At 45.4% G+C, this 19,215-nt stretch overlaps 1 protein-coding gene across 1 annotated transcript; it reads right to left on the bottom strand.

The window, feature by feature from the left end:
* Window positions 1–3,533: 3,533 nt before the first annotated feature.
* LOC135514580 (protocadherin Fat 4) lies at window positions 3,534–18,784 on the bottom strand. Its single transcript, XM_064938012.1, has 10 exons — window positions 18,682–18,784; window positions 12,101–12,528; window positions 11,160–11,432; window positions 9,506–9,775; window positions 8,836–9,007; window positions 8,402–8,483; window positions 7,939–8,189; window positions 7,551–7,776; window positions 3,592–7,394; window positions 3,534–3,538 (listed from the first exon to the last, which is right to left on the bottom strand). Exons 1-10 carry the CDS (start codon window positions 18,782–18,784, stop codon window positions 3,534–3,536), a joined length of 5,613 nt encoding a protein of 1,870 aa, XP_064794084.1.
* Window positions 18,785–19,215: the final 431 nt, after the last annotated feature.

The raw sequence follows: 19,215 nt of genomic DNA, 5'->3' as shown, positions 1-19,215 counted from the left end.
GAGCTCATACCTCTCCAAGAAGTTGTAGGCCGCCAGAGCTTTGGTAAGCCCTAAAGGTATACCATTTACTTTCATGTTTCTCACACAGCCAACAAAGTCATGAGTCTGGACTTGACCAGGATGCAGCAGAACAGACTCAATAGACCTGACTCCCCCAAACGTCATGTTACTGCCGCCAACGTCCAGGGTCCTGGGAGGGACAGCAGGGACCAAGAACACAATGTTATAAGTGAGAATGAATAAAACACATTGATATGACATTAAACACAGCCCACATAAACTCAGCAAAAATAGAAACGTAACTTCTTCAGGACCCTGTCTTTCAAAGATAATTCTTACAAATCCAAATAACTTCACAGATCATCATTGTAAAGGGTTTAAACACTGTTTCCCATGCTTGTTCAATGAAATGCACCTGTGGAACGGTCATTAAGACACTAACAGCTTACAGACAGTAGGCAATTAAGGTCACCGTTATGAAAACTTAGGACACTAAAAAGGCCTTTCTACTAACTCTGAAAAACATCAAAAGAAAGATGCCCAGGGGTCCCTGCTCATCTGTGTGAATGTGCCTTAGGCATACTGCAAGGAGGCATGAGGACTGCAGATGTGGCTAGGGCAATAAATTGCAATGTCCGTACTGTGAGACGCCTAAGACAGGGAGACAGGACGGACAGCTGATCGTCCTCGCAGTGGCAGACCACGTGTAACCTGCACAGGATAGGTACATCCGAACATCACACCTGCGGGACAGGTACAGGATGGCAACAACAACTGCCCGAGTTATACCAGGAACGCACAATCGCTACATCAGTGCTCAGACTGTCCGCAATAGGCTGAGAGAGGTTGAACTGAGGGCTTGTAGGCCTGTTGTAAGGCAGGTCCTCACCAGACATCACCGGCAACAACGTCGCCTATGGGCACAAACCCACCGTCGCTGGACCAGACAGGACTGGCAAAAAGTGCTCTTCACTGACGAGTTGTGGTTTTGTCTAACCAGAGGTGATGATCAGATTTGCATTTATTGTCGAAGGAATGAGCGTTACACCGAGGCCTGTACTCTGGAGCGGGATTGATTTGGAGGTGGAGGGTCCGTCATGGTCTGGGGCGGTATGTTCACAGCATCATCGGACTGAGCTTGTTGTCATTGCAGGTAATCTCAACGCTGTGCGTTACAGGGAAGACATCCTCCTCCCTCATGTGGTACCCTTCCTGCAGGCTCATCCTGACATGACCCTCCAGCATGACAATACCACCAGCCATACTGCTTGTTCTGTGCATGATTTCCTGCAAGACAGGAATATCAGTGTTCTGCCATGGTCAGCGAAGAGCCTGGATCTCAATCCCATTGAGCATGTCTGGGACCTGTTGGATCAGAGGGTGAGGGCTAGGGAGGTGGGTTTAATATCTCACAGCAAGAACTGGCAAATCTGGTGCAGTCCATGAGGTGGAGATGCACTGCAGTACTTAATGCAGCTGGTGGCCACACCCGATACTGACTGTTACTTTTGATTTTGACCCCCTCTTTGTTCAGGGACACATTGTTCAATTCCTGTTAGTCACATGTCTGTGGAACTTGTTCAGTTTATGTCTCAGTTGTTGAATCTTGTTATGTTCATACAAATATTTACACATGTTAAGTTTGCTGAAAATAAACGCAGTTAACAGTGAGAGGACGTTTCTTTTTTTCCTCTGAGTTTATAATGTAATAATGGGTAGACGAGTACCTTTTGGAGCCAATGCCATTACTTTGAGAGAGACAAAATCCAGTAGCCTTCACATCAGGACAGTGGTCCACTTGTAGAGAGCCTATCTGTAAGATGAAAACAAAAATAATTGTGTGCGTGCATATGTGTGTGTGTTTATGTCTGCATGTACTATTAACATGTGTGTGCGTGTGTGGGCCGCGCACACGCATGCCCTTGGGACTCACATTTCCTATCCTCCTGACGGTGATGCTGTGAAAGCGTCCATCAGCCACCTGCCTTTCCGTCTGCAGACGGACAGCTCCAGAGCCCAGGTCGTATGAGAGACGGACCCTCCCCTTCACAACCTCCAGTGCCAGGTACTCTACACTGCCCGAGCCTGATACCACGATCAAGGACCATAAAGGAACATTTATTTTTGTTGTGTTATCCTCAAGAATTTTACAACAATACAACGTTATTGTCAATTTAATTACACCAAACAACAAACATGTGTTTTCTGCTCCATTCTCAATCCCCTCCAGACAGCACACATCAAACACAGAGTTTTTAAATGCAGTGTTTCACTGTGTAGTTTTTACATTTAGTTTTTTATTCATAGAAAATAAGTCAAACCAATCCATCTACCTGCAGGGTTATACAGCAGCAGGCTGTTCTGCTGCAACGTGGCCAGCTCCAGGGAGATGAAGTTACTTCTGGGATCTAGAGGAGGAAACTCCATATAGGACAACTCCTCAAAGCCATAGCTGTCCTCTTCGCAGTGGATGCCACTCACACCTGAGGGAGAAGACAAAGGCAAATCTAGAACTAACAAGAATCCTGAAAATCATTGTGAGAGGAGGATCAGGACTGAAATTTTGTAGGGATTCAAAGAAATCCTTTCAGCATTCTAATGACACATTTTAAGGACTGAGCACCCATTCAGTAGCCTCGCAAGCCGCCTGATCTCACGAGTTTACATTAATGGTTCGCTACACAGTGTAGCACAGCAATTAAGTCAAGTGTATGTATGTTGGTGTGACAAGCGTTTACAGCTAGTTTAATGCCAGGTCGACATAATAACCACAAATACAATCATATGAGTGACTTAACCAATGTGCTGCCCAGCCTGGACAAGAAGTGTGTACATTAACAGCTTGTATCATTTCTCACCAAAAGGGCAATGACATGTGTATCCTGTCAGACCATTGGTGCAGTTGCCTTGGAAACAAGGTGCTGATGCGCAGTGGTTAACGGAATGCTCACAAAAGTCTCCTGAAAAGAACAACGGGTCAAAGAGTTAACACTCCAAATCCTCTCTCTATCTCTGTTTTCAGACAAATGTCAAGAAGAATTCTGTACAGTATTTGGAATTACTACAGTACTGTTTGTGTGTAAAGCCATTGTAGAATGCCGGTGTTCATCTGACATCATCTTAGTGTTGCGATAACAATTAGTCTATTAGTAAGTTGATCTGAGAATTGGGACCTCCAATTCTCAACCCTCAGTTTTAACATGAATTTGCCGTGACTGGATTACATGCATTATAGAGTCAATGTTGAGATTCAGGTTCAATATGACTTACCCTCATATCCAGGACTACAGTCACAGTGAACCCCATCTTCCGTGTTCAGGCACGTCCCTCCGTGTTGACAGTGGACCCCCAGGCAAACATCCAGGTCAGCTGAGCAGTACAGGCCAGAGAAGCCCTTCCTACAGTGGCAACGGAACCCCCCTGGGTTATTAACACACACGCTCTGTTTCTCGCAGGGTCTCTCGTCACACTCATCCACGTCTAGTTCACACAGGGTGCCGGCGAAGCCCGCTGAACACAAACAATTAAAGATCTCATTCTGCGGCGACACAAAGATGACCGACGGGCTCTCCAGGACAAACACCTCTGGGCCGATGTGGACATTTTTGTTGCAGGTGGCGCCGTTCAGACAGGGGTTGACGAGGCAGGGGTCGCTGGTGATGTAGGACAGACTGATGTTGCTCTGAGCTTCTAGGAGTTTCTGGTGGGCAGCAGAGATACTGCTGGCGACCTCTCCATTCAGGTACTGACCGTTGTAACTCTTCACCGCAGCCAGGAGCAGGACTTTATCACCTGTAGGCTTAATCCCAAACATGTGAGTCTTGGAGGCCTGCAGGTTGAACAGGCTGTCCAGGGCTTTGACAAACTTCAAATAATTGAGCGTCAAGAAGTCTTCGACCGAGGTGGACGCCACATAGAACAGTATACAGCTGTCCATAGAAGCGTTGGTGAAGCCTTTGTAGTTCACGTAGATACTGTTGTTAACGGGAGGGTGGAGGTGGTCGGTGGCCTCAATTGTGATGTTGTACGTAGCTTCTCCCTGGTATGGAGAAGACCAGATATGGCAGGTGCCGTCAGGGATCGTGAACATGTTAAGAGGTCCGTTTCTGATGCTGCAGTTAAACGTGTCCACCACATCCTGGTCCTCTGGTCTGACGTCGCCGATGAAGCCGCCAGGGAAGGCACTGCCATAGTACTTTACCTCGATGTAGACGTTCCTCGGGACCGATGGGTTATCGTTCTCATCCTCCACTCTGACGTTAAACATCGTGGTGGAGGACAGTGGAGGAGTCCCTGCGTCACTGATCACCACCGACAGATGAAACACCGAGTTGACCTCCCGGTCCAAAGGTCTGGAGGTGGAAAGGACTCCATCGGAAGTTAGGGTGAAGCTCCTCCCTGAGGCAGGCTGGACAATCCTGTAGGAGAATGGCCCCTGGTTGGGAGGTAGATCAGCATCAGAGGTGTTGAGCCTGGCCACTATGGTACCAGCAGGCTGGTTCTCCTTCACCTGTCCATGTATGTTGACTAATGTGGGGGCGTTGTCATTAACGTCAGTAATGGTCACCACAATTTGAGCAGTTCCAGTGGCTGGTGGAGAACCCTGGTCTGTGGCTGTCACAGTCAGGTTGTATAGGGGCCAGAGTTCTCTGTCCAGGGGGGCACTGACAGACACAAGTCCACTGACAGGGTCTACAAAGAAGGGTGAGTTGACGTTTCCATCCGGGATGCTGTAGGAGAAGCGGCTCCACTCTGGGACAGAGTCCTGGTCCAGGGCAACCACTCTGATAACAGAATTCCCCACAAGGCTGTCCTCCCTGATCTCCGCACTGTAGAGCCCCAAGGAGAACTCTGGTGGGTCGTTAGTGTCCACTATATTGATGTGGACCAAGGCTTCGTCCACGTCTAGCCCTGTGATGACGCCTCGGTTCTTAGCTAGGATTCTCAGGGTGACATGGCTGTAGCCCTGCTTCCTCAGATCAGCGGTGATGTAGATCTCTCCGCTCTGTTCATCTACGTCGAAGCCTGTCCATCGGCTTTGTCCAATGATCAGGTAAAAGACCAGTCCGTCCAGGCCTTCGTCAGAGTCAGTGGCGGTTACCTTGCCAACTCTAGTTCCAATAGATACATTCTCGGAGACGGACAGGTTGAACTCGTGCTGCAGGAACGCTGGGCTGAACTCGTTGACTCCTGAGACTTGGATATTAACGTGCGCGACGCTGAATGAATGGCGGTTTTCTGCGTCTGAGGCCTTGACAGTTATTTTGAAGGACCGCGTGAGTTCAAAGTCAAAGATATCCAGAGTGGTGACAGTGCCGTTCCTGGAGTCGATGGCAAACTGGCCAGAGTGTCCACTGGCCATCAGTGAGTAGGTGATATATGCATTGGCGCTTGAGTCTGCATCGGTAGCACTGACCTGGAGGACCGGTGTCCCAACCGCAGAGTTCTCCAGCACTGAGGCTGTGTACTGTGACAATGTGAAGACCGGAGGGTTGTCATTCACGTCACTGACATTCACGGTCATGATTACCGTCCCCGTCTTAGAGATCCAGCCTCCGTCTTTGGCGGTGATCTGAATATGATAAACTCCTTGTTTCTCATAGTCCAGCCTTTCGACTAGGGTAATCAACCCTGACCTCTGTCCTAAAGAGAACGGTGAATATTTGTATCCTGACGTTATAGAGTATGAGAGCACACCATTGACACCATCGTCTCTGTCTTCGGCCTGGACTTTCCCAATGACTGAGCCCACTAGCAGATCCTCAGGGACGGAGAAGGTAACATACATCTCTGAAAACTGCGGGGAAAACTGATTCTCTCCTGTAACCTCAAATTGAACAACAGCCTGTGATGAGAGAGGAGGGAACCCCTGGTCGTTAGCTGTAACTATGAGCATCAACAGTGAGTTAATGCTTTGCCTCAATGTCCTATTAAGCATCAGTCTCCCATCGTCCATGTTTATTACAAAAAAATCTGATGCGTTACCTCCGGCGAGACTGTATTCTATAGTAGTGTTGCTTTTGCTGCGATTGGAGTCCCGGTCCACGGCTGTTAGCCGCACCACCTCGGATCCCATGGTGATGTTAAAGGGGATGGACAGGAGAGGCGGGAAAGGCAGGAAGCTGGGAGGGAAGTGGTTATACTGAACAACGGTTACAATGACCATGGAGTTACTGTATGAACGAACATTGCCACAGTCAGAGGCTACAACCGTAATACTAAAGCTCAGAGAGGCAGACTGATGTAGTAAAGATATGGGTTGCTTGGTGAGAATATCCCCAGTTGACGCATTGACCCAGAAGTGCTCACTGGGAGGGTCGATCAGATACACAATCTGACTGTTTTGTCCCAGGTCAGCATCCATAGCGAGAACTCGCATAACAAATACTTCCTGGGCCCTGGTCTCAGTGACGGTAGCGGTGTAGACCTGTTTAGTAAAGACAGGTTTGTTGTCATTAACATCGGTTACTTCTATTGTCACGTCTGTACTAATGGTCCAAGCTGAGTCGTTGGCATTGACTTTCACCACATAATGGTCCTGGGTCTCCCTGTCCAGGGACAGCAACACTGTTATACACCCACTAGTCTTATCAATACTGAAGGGAAGAACGTCATCCATCTGGTCAATTATGGAATAAGTCATCACAGCATTGGCACCGATGTCGTCATCTGTTGAGACGATCTGTAAAATGGTGTGTCCGATAGGAGAGTCCTCAGTTACCTCAGTGAAGAAGATCTGTGTAAACCGAGGTGCGTGGTCGTTTGTGTCCACAACCACCACCAGCATGACTGCAATGTCTTTATAGAAACGGTTGTTTTTGTCTGCCGCTACGATGGTTAAATTGTACTCAGGTATTTCTTCGCGGTCTAAACTCGTTGTTGTGCTCAGCATGCCATTTTCTGAATCGATGGTAAAAACATGGTCAATGTTGTTCCGCTCTAAAATGCTGTACTGCACCTTTCCATAACTCCCAGAGTCCGCATCGATGGCGAGCACGTCACACACCCACGTCGCTGGAGAGTTCTCCAGTACCTCACACCTATATTCACGCTGAGTGAATTGCGGTGCGTTATCGTTCACATCAGTGACATTCACGTGAATATCTGCATAAGAAGAGAACGGTGGGGAGCCTGCATCTCTGGCCTCCACCAGCAGTACAAACTCTTTGTTGGTCTCATAGTCCAGAGGGTGGTGGATGGTCAACTGGCCAGTGGCTTGGTGGAGGCGGAACAGGTGGTCAGAGTCTCCAGACACCAGGTAGAAGGAGACTGGACCTGCTCTGGAAGTCCCGGCTGAGACCAGAGCTACCAAGGTTCCCTCTGGATCCTCTTCAGAGAGAGATGGTCTGAGAACATCTACACCAACTGTGGGGAACTCTGAGGCATTCTGGAATCTGGTAAGAAGAGAAAAAGAAGAAGAGGAAAATGCAGAGATGAGTTGGTGATGTGCCGGCTGGCAGGTCATCACCACAGTTAAAGAGCAACCCCCCCTTTATACAGACCTTCCCCACAACTCCCAAAGCAGACAAATACAGATTAGAACTTTGAACCTGATGGTAACAGTTGTTGTGTCAAATTTAGGATGGTCTCCCCCGTCTTCCACGTGCACGTTGATAGTGAAGTCGTTTGTCCCTGCGAGGGCACCAGTGGTGAAAATGGTTCCCCTGTGTGGGCTGATGAAGAACTGGCCAGTGTTCTGCCCGTATAAGAAGAACTGAAGCTGTGCATTGATCCCTGAGTCCCCATCCACTGCTCTCACCGCACACACAACAGACCCTGCAGAACACGGGCACAAACAGCATTGAAACAAATCAGAAACACATTTTAACACCTATCATAATCACATTAATAAAGGGCATTTGTAATAATATGATTTACTTCGTTTTCCTTGTTTATCTATGATATCTAAAATGGCTGCTGTTACTAAACCCCCCTCACCTGGAGCAGATCCAGCCGGCATGTTAGCCACATAGGGGCTGTGGAGGAACTGAGGCCAGTGGTCGTTGACATCCGCAACCAGGACAGACACCTGTACAGAGCTGGACAGCTGCTGTGTGGGGTGTGTGTCCCTGGCCACCACAGTCAGTCTGTAGATTGCCACCGCCTCCCTGTCCAGCACGCCAGTGGTCAACAGCTCCCCAGACGTGTCCTCAATAGAGAAGGGTCCATCAGCACTCTCTATGGAGTACCTGGAATATAGGTAACCATCACATTACAGCAGTGAATCAAACAGGATCTGACCATATATTCTTTCTCAACTCCAGTGATGAGGATCCACAGGACTTCAGTCAAGGGAACTGTACCTTATTTGTCCATTGACACCTTCATCCGCATCATAGGCAGTGACCATGGCAAACACTGTGCCTGCAGGGCTATCCTCATAGACAATGGTGGTGTAGACCTCCCACTAAACACTGGCCGGTTGTCATTCATATCGTCCACTACAACATGGACTGTCACAGTCCCTGTCAGAGGCGGCAAACCTGAAGAGACCAAACAAAAGAACAATATCAACAGCAACAAAAAGATAAACAGCCTGCAGGTATTATGCTTTATTACTTGCTATAAGCATGTATGAGTTTGTATTTTGTGATGTCTCGACAAACATAAAATTACATCTTATTCCATATTCATTACTGCTCAGAGATAGCTTAGCTAAATCCTACATCACACACAAATCACTGCAGCCAGATTTCACAATGTGATATACAGTGTACAATTTAGGTACAGCTCTCATGTTTATACATTATACTTGTAAAGCAGAAAAAACTGAGTTCTGATATTTCTTAAAGGAACAACATGTTTTTGTCATACGAAAGCAGAGATCCTGATCACCTGAGTCGACAGCCATGATGTCTAACTTGTAGAGAGATGTCACCTCCCTGTCCAGGCTCTGTAGTATGTGAAAGGTGCCGTTTGGCGACAGAGAGAAGAGACCCTCCCAGTCTCTATCTATGAAGTACCTCATCTGGCTGTTCACCCCTAGATCATCATCCCTAGCTGACACCTGGTCACAATTGGGGAGGGGGGTTAAGATATTACTGAAAGGCAACAGGTATAATATATTACTAATGTATTACTTGTATTGTATTCAACTCACGATACTACTCTATGTCATGTCATACTGTATGTCATGTGGCAATTGTTTAACAGACTCAAAATGGCTAATAATAACTCAATCATCATTATGAGATTACACTAAATGACAAATCTTACAATGCATTATGGCCACATCAAAATTATATTGGTAACATGAAGTGATTGTCTCCTGTCATAACATCAATCATAGCCTCTCGTGACAGACATATCGAGGAGCTGGCCAATGCATGATGGAAGATTTGGTTCTGTGTTCTGAGATGAGCTGCCACATCATCTGTTTGTTCATATGAAGCTGGAGGGTAGTTCAGTCAGATTACTCCAGGTCCTAACCAGGTCCTTATTATAATGACTTACCTAACTAAATAAGGGTTTAATAATAAACCAATAACCCTACCACAGCAGTTACCTGGTGGGTGAGCTGAGACGGGTCTCCGCCGTTCTCCAACACATGGAGCGTCAGTGTGTCTGGAGAGAACAGCGGGCTGCAGTCATTGACATCTAGGACAGTGATGTTGACCACAGCAGTGGCTGACCTGGGCATGCTGCCCTGGTCCATGGCTGTGACGGCTAGCAGGTGAAAGGAGTCTCTCTCTCTGTCCAGCCTGTCTATCAGGGAGATGACACCTCGGACTGAGTCCACCAGGAACGGACTCCTCTGAGACAGCTGATAGCGCACCTGTCCATTTAGAGTTTAGAGTTCTTATTGGTCATGTTTGCAAAAACAGACAGACCTTTCAGAACATTAAAAACAAATACATGACCAGAAGTATGTGGACACCTGCTGTTCGAACATTTCATTCCAAAATCATAGGCATTAATATGGAGTTGATCCGCCCCTATACAACAGCCTCCACTCTTCTGGGAAGGCTTTCCACTAGAAGTTGGAACATTGTTGCGGGGACTTGCTTCTGTTCAGCCACAAGAGCATTAGTGAGGTCAGGCACTGATGACGGGTGATTAGGCCTGGCTCGCAGTCAGCGTTCCAATTCATCCCGAAGGTGTTCAATGTGGTTGAGGTCAGGGCTCTGTGCAGGCCAGTCAAGTTATTTCACACCGATCTCGACAAAGCATTTCTGTATGGACCTCGCTTTGTGCATGGGGCATTGGCATGCTGAAACTGGAAAGGACCTTCCCAAACTGTTTCCACAAAGTTGGAAGCACAGAATCTCCCTTCACTGGAGCCAAGAGGCCTAGACTGGAACCATGAAAAACAGCCCCAGACCATTATTCCTCCTCCACAAAACTTTACAGTAGGCACTATGCATTCGGGCAGGTAGTGTACTACTGGCATCCGCCAAACACAGATTTGTCCGTCGGACTGCAAGATGGTGAAGCTTGATTCATCACTCCAGAGAATGCGTTTCCACTGCTAGAGTCTAATAGTGGTTGGCATTGCACATGGTGATTTTAGGCTTGTGTGCGGCTGCTCGACCATGGAAACCCATTTCATGAAGCTCCCGACGAACAGTTCCTGTGCTGACGTTGCTTCCATAGACAGTTTGGAACTTTTTTTTACCCCCTTTCTCTCCCCAATTTCATGATTACAATCTTGTCTCACCTCTGCAACATGACCCACCAAGCCGCGCTTCTAAACACCTGCTTTCTTAATCTAGAAGCACCAATGTGTCGATGGAAACACTGTTCAACTGATGACCAAAGGCAGCCTGCAGGCGCCCTGTCTGCAAACAAGGAGTCGATCGAGCACGATGAGCCAAGTAAAGCCCTTCCGGCTAAACCCCTATGGGACTCCTGGTCACGGTCAGCAATGAGACAGCCTGGGATCAAACACCAGGCTGTAGTGACGCCGCAACACTTCAATGCAGTGCCTTAGTCCACTGCGCCACTCGGGAGGCCTCAGTGAGGCCATTCTACTGCCATTGTTTGTCTATGGAGATTGCAGGGCTGTGTGCTCGATTTCATACACTTGTCAGCAACAGGTGTTGCTGAAAGAGCCAAATCCACTAATTTGAAGGGGTGTCCACATACTTTTGTATATATAGTGTACATTAAATGTAATCCCAATATCTCTTGTCTGCCCCTTGGACAGCTCATTGCTGCACCTGTCCATTAGACCCATTGTCTTTCTTGTGACCCTGGGACAGCTCATTGTACCACACCTGTCCATTAAAGCCAATGTCCCCATCCAGAGCACGGAGCTGCAACAGGCTGGTTCCTCTGGGGGTATCCTCTCGGACTGCCAGGCTGTAGTAGTTGTGTGTGAACTCTGGGTTGTGGTCGTTGACGTCCTCTACATGCACTGCTAGGTTCATAGAGGAGGCCAGCGGAGGAGAGCCTCTGTCTGTGGCTGTCACAGTGACAGTCAGCGTATCCAACTGAATTTACATGACATTTACATTTCAGTCATTTAGCAGATCATTACGTTAAAGGGGAAGTTGACTATTTTACTATATAATGTTAGATGGTTGGTTTACTTAAATAGCCAGTTTAAACTTCAGCTAACTTTAACTAGCAAAAAATCTGTGGGAGTGATAGGGGCATGGGGCGCACAGGTGACAAGTAACATCAAACCAAGTAATTGCGTTGATTTTAGTAGGTTTCAGTGCCTAACCCTATCACTTCCATAGATTTTTAGCTAGTGATGGCTAAAGTTTGTAATGGATTTTTAAAGAAAACCAAATCATGGATTACGGTTTCTCCTGACCCATAAACAATTTTCGGGGTGAGGAAAATATAAAGTGAGTTCAGTTTATTAGCAGATATTCAACTAAAAGAGGTAAGGTACTGGGGTCTAGTCTAGTGGTAGTGTTGCCAACCCTGTACTATGCATGGCCTCTAGCAGTGGGGGTTTGATCCCCAGGTCTACCACTTGTATGTCCTCTATCTGTCTCAGATGTATCACATCCCCTATCCCAATAAATAGATTCTAAATAGAAAGAAACCTACTTAAGTAGGTAACACTACCACATAATAATGATAAATGAAAGTGAAACCATGCCACTACCAACAAAATCAGTAAAAAATGTAAAAGTAGTCAATTTACCTGCTCTCTGTCCAGAGGCTGCTGCAGGTACAGACAACCATTAGTACTGTTGATACTGAACACACTGACTGACGTGTCCTCCAGGGTGTAAACGACGTCCCCGTTGGATCCTGAGTCCACATCCACTGCCTGTATCACCATGACAACAGCCTGGAGAGCAGTGTCTTCTGGGATGGTGACACTACCGGCTGACGTGAAAGACGGCATGTTGTCGTTTATATCGTCTACATTGACGACAACACGTGCTGTGGCAGTCAGGCGTCTAGAAATGGACAGAGCACGATCGGTAGCCTGGACTGTCAGACGGTAGTCTGAGCTGCTCTCTCTGTCTAACTCTATGTTTAGGCAGAGAGCACCGTCTGGATTGACCGAGAATGTAGTGTCGCCATCTTCGCCTGTCACTTCTATGTCCACCTCCCCGTTCATATCTGACAGACAACATCAAGGAGGATTATTCAATACTGAAAGATACATCATCTATAATATCATGTAGTCTACCAATAAAATGGATGGATAACTATCATCATTTGAATACAAATGTGTAAAGTACAGTGTATTCGCAAAGTATTCAGACCCCATCTTCAGACCTTTTTCCCCACATTTTGTTACATTAGACTTATTCTAAAATATATATATTTTTTAATAATTCTTCATCAATCTACACACAATAATACATAATGACAAAGCAAAAACAGGCTTTTAGACATTTTTGCAAAGGTATTAAAAAACAAATTAAATATTCAGACCCTTCACTCAGTACTTTGTTGAAGCACCTTTGGCAGAGAGTACAGCCTCAAGGCTTTTTATGGGGCGGCAGCGTAGCCTAGTTGTTAGAGCGTTGGACCAGTAATCGGAAGGTTGCAAGTTCAAACCCCCGAGCTGACAAGGTACAAATCTGTCATTCTGCCCCTGAACAGGCAGTTAACCCACTGTTCCCAGGCCGTCATTGAAAATAAGAATGTGTTCTTAACTGACTTGCCTGGTTAAATAAAGGTAAAATTAAAAATTTTAGGGTATGACAAGCTTGACACACCTATATTTGGGGAGTTTCTCCCATTTTTCTCTGCAGATCTTCTCAAGCTCTGTCAGGTTGGATGGGGAGCGTCACAGCACAGCTATTTTCAGGTCTCTCCAGAGATGTTTGATTGGGTCCGGGCTTTGGCTGGGGACAATTTGTCCCAAAGCCACTCCTGCGTTGTCTTTGCTGTGTGCCGAGTGTCGTTGTCCTGTTGGAAGGTTCACCGTCCAACAGGATGTTCATCATTCTCTCGATCTTGACTAGTTTCCCAGTCCCTGCCGCTGAAAAACATCCCCAAAGCATGATGCTGCAACCACCATGCTTCACCATAGGTATGGTGCCAGGTTTCCTCCAGACGTGACGATTGGCATTCAGGCCAAAGAGTTCAATCTCGGTTTAATCAGACCAGAGAATCTTGTTTCTCATGGTCGGAGAGTCCTTTAGGTGCCTTTTGTCAAACTCTAAGTGGGCTGTCAGCTTTAGGAAGATTCTTGGTGGGTTCCAAGCTTCTTCCATTTAGAATGACGGAGGCCACTGTGTTCTTGGGGACCTTCAATGCTACAGAAATGTAGCATTGAAGGGACCTTATATAGACAGGTGTGTGCCTTTCCAAAATATGTTCAATCAATTGAATTTTCCACAGGTGAAGTCCAATCAAGGATGATCAATGGAAACAGAATGCACCTGAGCTCAAATGAGTCTCAGCAAAGTGTCTGAATACTTATGTAAATAAGGTATTTGTTTTTTCTTTTTAATACATTTCCAAAATCTTGTTTTTGCTTTGTCGTTATTGTGTGTAGATTGAGGATTTATTTGTATTTAATCCATTTTAGAATAAGGCTGTAACATAACAAAATGTGGAAAAAGTCAAGGGGTCTGAATACTTTCCAAATGCACTGTATGTTGTGTGTGATCTGCCTTTAGACTATGATTGTCTGGCATCTTTGTATTGCATATAGAAACTGCAAACCACTTACTCTCACATAGAGGCTAAGAGGAAGTGAAGAAGAGTTCAAATAAAATGAACCTAAAGTGTCTTGTTAAAACAACACTTATATGTAATAGACCCCTGAAATGGACAAAAATTAAAGGGAATTTATTGGCACCGTACAAAACATACATGATGTACAATACCACTCAAATGGACGTTGTTTAATTCAAAACTTATTGCAAATGCCAAGTGTCACACAGCAAAAATCCAATAGATGGTGAGCGCGCTCCACAGTAAATTGTCATATTGTAAATGCACATCAAATCAAGACCCAAGGGTCAAATTTTGAAAATTTGAAATTGTTTTCAAAAACTATCACCCCCTTAAAAAAGTGCTTTCTGGACCGTTTTTTGAAATTCTTTCAATTTTGGGGGTCAATTATACATGTATAAGAACTGTATGAACATACTTCTGTCATATTTTATTGTAAAAAAAAAAAAAATTGTCCATAAGGCATATGTTTTGTCCATTTGCAATATGATTTCATAAGCAGTCAAAAGTCAGTGAACCATTGCCAAATGCCATAAGAAATGTCCAAATGCAATATGAAAGTATTGAAAGTGCCAAATCAGGATGTTATGTCCATTTGCCATGTACAATCAATAGGAAGTCGGTTTCCAAACCCAAAAGTCAGTGAACCATGTCCAAATGGCATTTATACTGCCCAAATGATATATAGCACTATGTTAAGCCATGAATCAACCTAGATGGTCTATTTATCATGTATGATGATGGAGAAGTGGGATTTCTGTTATTTTAACAATTTTTTAAAAACCGTCCAAAATGACCAGGGGTGCCCCCTATTGGATGGGCACGGGTGGAGGGGGGGGTGCTCCCTACCCAAACGTAAAGGCATTAAAAAACATTTTTAAAATGTGCTCCTGGTAACCCATTCCAATCACCAGGCGTACGGCTGTCCATTTGCAATATGTTTCAATGGGCATTTACCATAATGAATTTGACATGCTCAAAAATACTGCAGAAATGCAAAATAGACTGGCCCGATAAACTCGGGATAGCCGTGCAGTGATGGTAGTTCCTCTCCATCGCTCGTTGTGTTAATTTCGCCATCTGGCTTGGATCCTTTGTCAACACAACTCCCGCCACACCACCATGACTGGTCTGCCGACGAATACTCCATCCACTGTGCCTTCAACCGGCCTCCATTGGACGTCGGAGCAGAAGCTTCTACTAGCCCCAGGCTACTAACTTTAAACGTTGTGTCACCCGCCTGCTAGCATAGTAGCGACTTCACCGCGGCTACACCCTGGACTCTATGATCACTTGGCTACATTAATCACGGTACTCCATTCTGTTTATTTTTACCAAAATTTGAAAATGTTATAAAACGGAATGTCAGAGAGACTTTGTTCAATGACTTCCCGGAAGATCTGGCCCCGGTGCACGGCCAGCCGCCATTGGCTTATTTTACAAACATTCGCGGACATCTAGTAATGGACCATACATTTGCAATATGGTGTTTCTCATTGATCCTTCAGCAAATGCCAAAATGTGCCCTTCGTGTATGGAAGGGATTACACATATAGTAAAATATGTAACCATACTAAAAGAAGCTGTACACAGACAACACAGTTCACAGAGAAAGCAATGGAACGACTCCAGGAATTCAATCCACTGGACAAGTAATCCCCCCAACATCTTGGATAGTGCATCATTCTGCTTCTCAATCATTTATCTCATTGGATCAATTAACGTTCACTGGATAAAACAGAACTCAATTGGACAAGACTGAACGTAATTCCCTTGGACAAACTCCAGGACCAGCATCACCATTACCTTCTAACTGGTCAGTGTCTCTATTTCACAATAAAAATGAGGTTGGTCTTTGTTCAATTGGGACTATTCGCGGTTTGTTTGGATCTTTGGATCCTGGGGTTGGTTGAACAAAAATGCATCCTCTAGGATCAGTCCATCCGGTACTGGAAGCGCATTCCTCAAACTCAACTACTCTATTGTTCCCTCAAACTCTGTCTCGAGATTAGGAATGGATCTAAAATTATAGCAAATTATATTTGTCACATGATGCGAATACAACAGGTGTAGACCAGAAGGGCTTACTTACAAGTCCTTAATTAACCAACAATGCAGTTAAGATTTTGTTGTTGTTGAAATAACAAATAATTAAGGAGCAACAATAAAATAACAGTTGCGAGGCTATAAACAGGGGGTACCAGTACAGAGGGAATGTGTGGGGGCACCGGTTAGTTGAGGTAATTGAGGTAATATGTACATGTAGGTAGAGGTAAATTGACAATGCATGGGTACTAAACAGAGAGTGGCAGCAGTGTAAAAATGGGGTGGTGTGGACAATGAAAATAGCCCGGGTAGCCATTTGATTAACTGTTCAGGGGGTAGAAGCTGTTAAGAAGCCTTTTGGTCCTAGACTTGGCGCTCCGGGACCGCTTGCCATGCGGGAGCAAGGAGAACAGTCTATGGCTAGGGTGGCTGGAGTCCTTGGAAATTTTTAGGGTCTTCCTCTGACACCGCCTGTTATAGATGTCCTGGATGGCTGGAAGCTTGGCCTCTATGATGTACTGAACAGTACGCACTACCCTCTGTAGTGTATTGCGGTCGGAGGCCGAGCATGTACCATACCAGGCAGTGATGTAACCAGTCAGGATGCTCTCAATGGTGCAGCTGTAGAACTTTTAGAGGATCTGAGGACCCATGCCAAATCTTTTCAGTCCCCTGAGGGGGAATAGGCATTGTCGTTCCCTCTTCACGACTGTCTTGGTCATTCCCAGTTGGTCAGAAGTTTACATGCACACAATTAGTATTTGGCAGCATTGCCTTTAAATGGTTTAACTTGGGTCAAACGTTTTGGGTAGCCTTCCAAGCTTCCCATAATAAGTTGGGTGAATTTGAAGGCCTCCTCCAGGTTTGAAGGCCTCCTTTCTTGCATATGCTTTTTCAGTTCTGCCCACAAATGTTCTATAGGAGTGAGGTCAGAGCTTTGTGATGGCCACTCCAATACCTTGACTTTGTTGTCCTTAAGCCATTTTGCCACATCTTTGGAAGTATGCTTGGGGTCATTGTCTATTTGGAAGACCCATTTGCGACCAAGCTTTAATTTCCTGACTGATGACTTGAGATGTTGCTTCAATATATCCACAGAATTTTTCATCCTCATGATGCCATAATATTTTTGGAGAAATGCACCAGTCCCTCCTGCAGCAAAGCACCCTCAAAACATGATGCTGCCACCCCCATGCTTCACGGATGGGATGGTGTTCTCCGGCTTGCAAGTCTCCCCGCTTTTCCTCCAAACATAATGATGGTCATTATGGCCAAACAGTTCTAGTTTTGTTTCATCAGACCAGAGAACATTTCTCCAAAAATTAATATCTTTGTCCCCATGTGCAGTTGCCAACTGTAGTCTGTTTATTTTAATGGCAGTTTTGGAGCAGTGGCTTCTTCCTTGCTGAGCCGCCTTTCAGGTTATGTCTATATAGGACTCGTTTTACTTGTGGATATAGATACTTTTGTACCTGTTTCCTCCAGCATCTTCACAAGGTCCTTTGCTGCTGTTCTGGGATTGATTTGCACTTTTTGCACCAAAGTACGATTATCTCTAGGAGACAGAGCGCATCTTCTTCCTGAGCGGTATGACGGCTGCGTGGTCCCAGGGTGTTTATTCTTGCGTCATATTGTTTGTACAGATGAATGTGGTACCTTTAGGTGTTTGGAAATTGCTCCAAAGGATGAACCAGACTTGTTGAGGTCTACATTTTTTTCTGAGGTCTTGGCTGATTTATTTTGATTTTCCCATGATGTCAAGCAAAGAGGCACTGAGTTTGAAGGCAAGCCTTGAAATACATCCACAGGTACACCTCCAATTGACTCAAATGATGTCAATTAGCCTATCAGAAGCTTCTCAAACCATGACATAATTTTCTGGAATTTTACAAGCTGTTTAAAGGCACAGTCAACTTAGTGTATGTAAACTTCTGACCCATTGGAATTGTGATACAGTGAATTATAATGAAATGAAATAATCTGTCTGCAAACAATTGTTGGAAAAATGACTTGTGTCATGTACAATGTAAATGTCCTAACTGACTTGCCAAAACTATAGTTTGTTAACAAGGAATTTGCAGAGTGGTTGAAAAACAAGTTTTAATGACTCCAACATAAGTGTATGTAAACTTCCGACTTCAACTGTAGGTGTTTAGTCCCAGGGTCCTCCCGGGTGGTGCAGTGGTCTAAGGCACTGTGTCTCAGTGCAAGAACGTCACAGTTCTAGAGGTGTCACTATAGACCCTGGTTCAATTCCATGCTGTATCACAACCGCCCGTAATTGGGAGTCCCATAGGGCAGCGCACAATTGGCCCAGCGTCGTTAGGGTTTGTCCGGGGTCGGCCTTCATTGTAAATAAGATATTTTTCTTAACTGACTTGCCTCGTTAAATAAAAAAGTAGTGATGAGTTTTGAGGGCACTATGGTGTTGAACTGAGCTGTAGTCAATGAATAGCATTCTCATGTAATTGTTATTTTTGTTCAGGTGGGAGTGCAATAGAGATTGCATCATCTGTGGATCTGTGGATCTGTTACTGCGGTATTCAAATTGCAGTCGGTCAAGGGTCTCTGGGATAATGGTATTGATGTGAGCCATGGTCACCAGCCTTTCAAAGCACTTCATGGCTACAGATGTCATTGCGCCGGGTCGGTAGTCATTTAGGCAGGTTACCTTAGGGTTCTTGGAAACAGCGACTATGGTGGTCTGCTTGAAATATGTTGGTGTTACAGACTCAGTCAGGGACATGTTGAAAATGTCAATGAAGACGCTTGCCAGTTGGTCATCACATGCTCTGAGTTACACGTCCTGGTAATCTGTCTGTGAATGTTGACCTGTTTACGGAGAGCGTGATCACACAGTCATCAGGAACAGCAATTAGGATCTGTGCCGCTCTCTCAATTGTACGCCCTATAGCAACTTGACCTAAAGGGCTGTCCCTGGCACCTTCAAGTGGCTGTCCAGTGTTAGGAAACACTCTCTGTCCTGCTATATGTGTTACAATTCCTCACTTCTAACACCTTCAATTTATTTATTTATTTTATTTTTATTTTACCTTTATTTTACTAGGC

This window comes from Oncorhynchus masou, chromosome 26 (genome assembly GCF_036934945.1).
Source record: "Oncorhynchus masou masou isolate Uvic2021 chromosome 26, UVic_Omas_1.1, whole genome shotgun sequence".
In the NCBI taxonomy this organism is placed as follows: Eukaryota; Metazoa; Chordata; class Actinopteri; order Salmoniformes; family Salmonidae; genus Oncorhynchus; species Oncorhynchus masou.
This window is presented reverse-complemented; position numbering and strand designations above follow the sequence as displayed.

What these genes read in the sequence shown, in the direction of transcription:
- LOC135514580 (XM_064938012.1), bottom strand. Translation starts at nt 18,784, where the DNA reads ATGACATCTGTAGCCATGAAGTGCTTTGAAAGGCTGGTGACCATGGCT. An exon ending in ACTGCAATTTGAATACCGCA is followed by an intron (nt 12,529 to 18,681) that starts GTAACAGATCCA and finishes GTTGTCTGTCAG; the next exon opens with ATATGAACGGGGAGGTGGAC. An exon ending in AGCCTCTGGACAGAGAGCAG is followed by an intron (nt 11,433 to 12,100) that starts GTAAATTGACTA and finishes ATGTAAATTCAG; the next exon opens with TTGGATACGCTGACTGTCAC.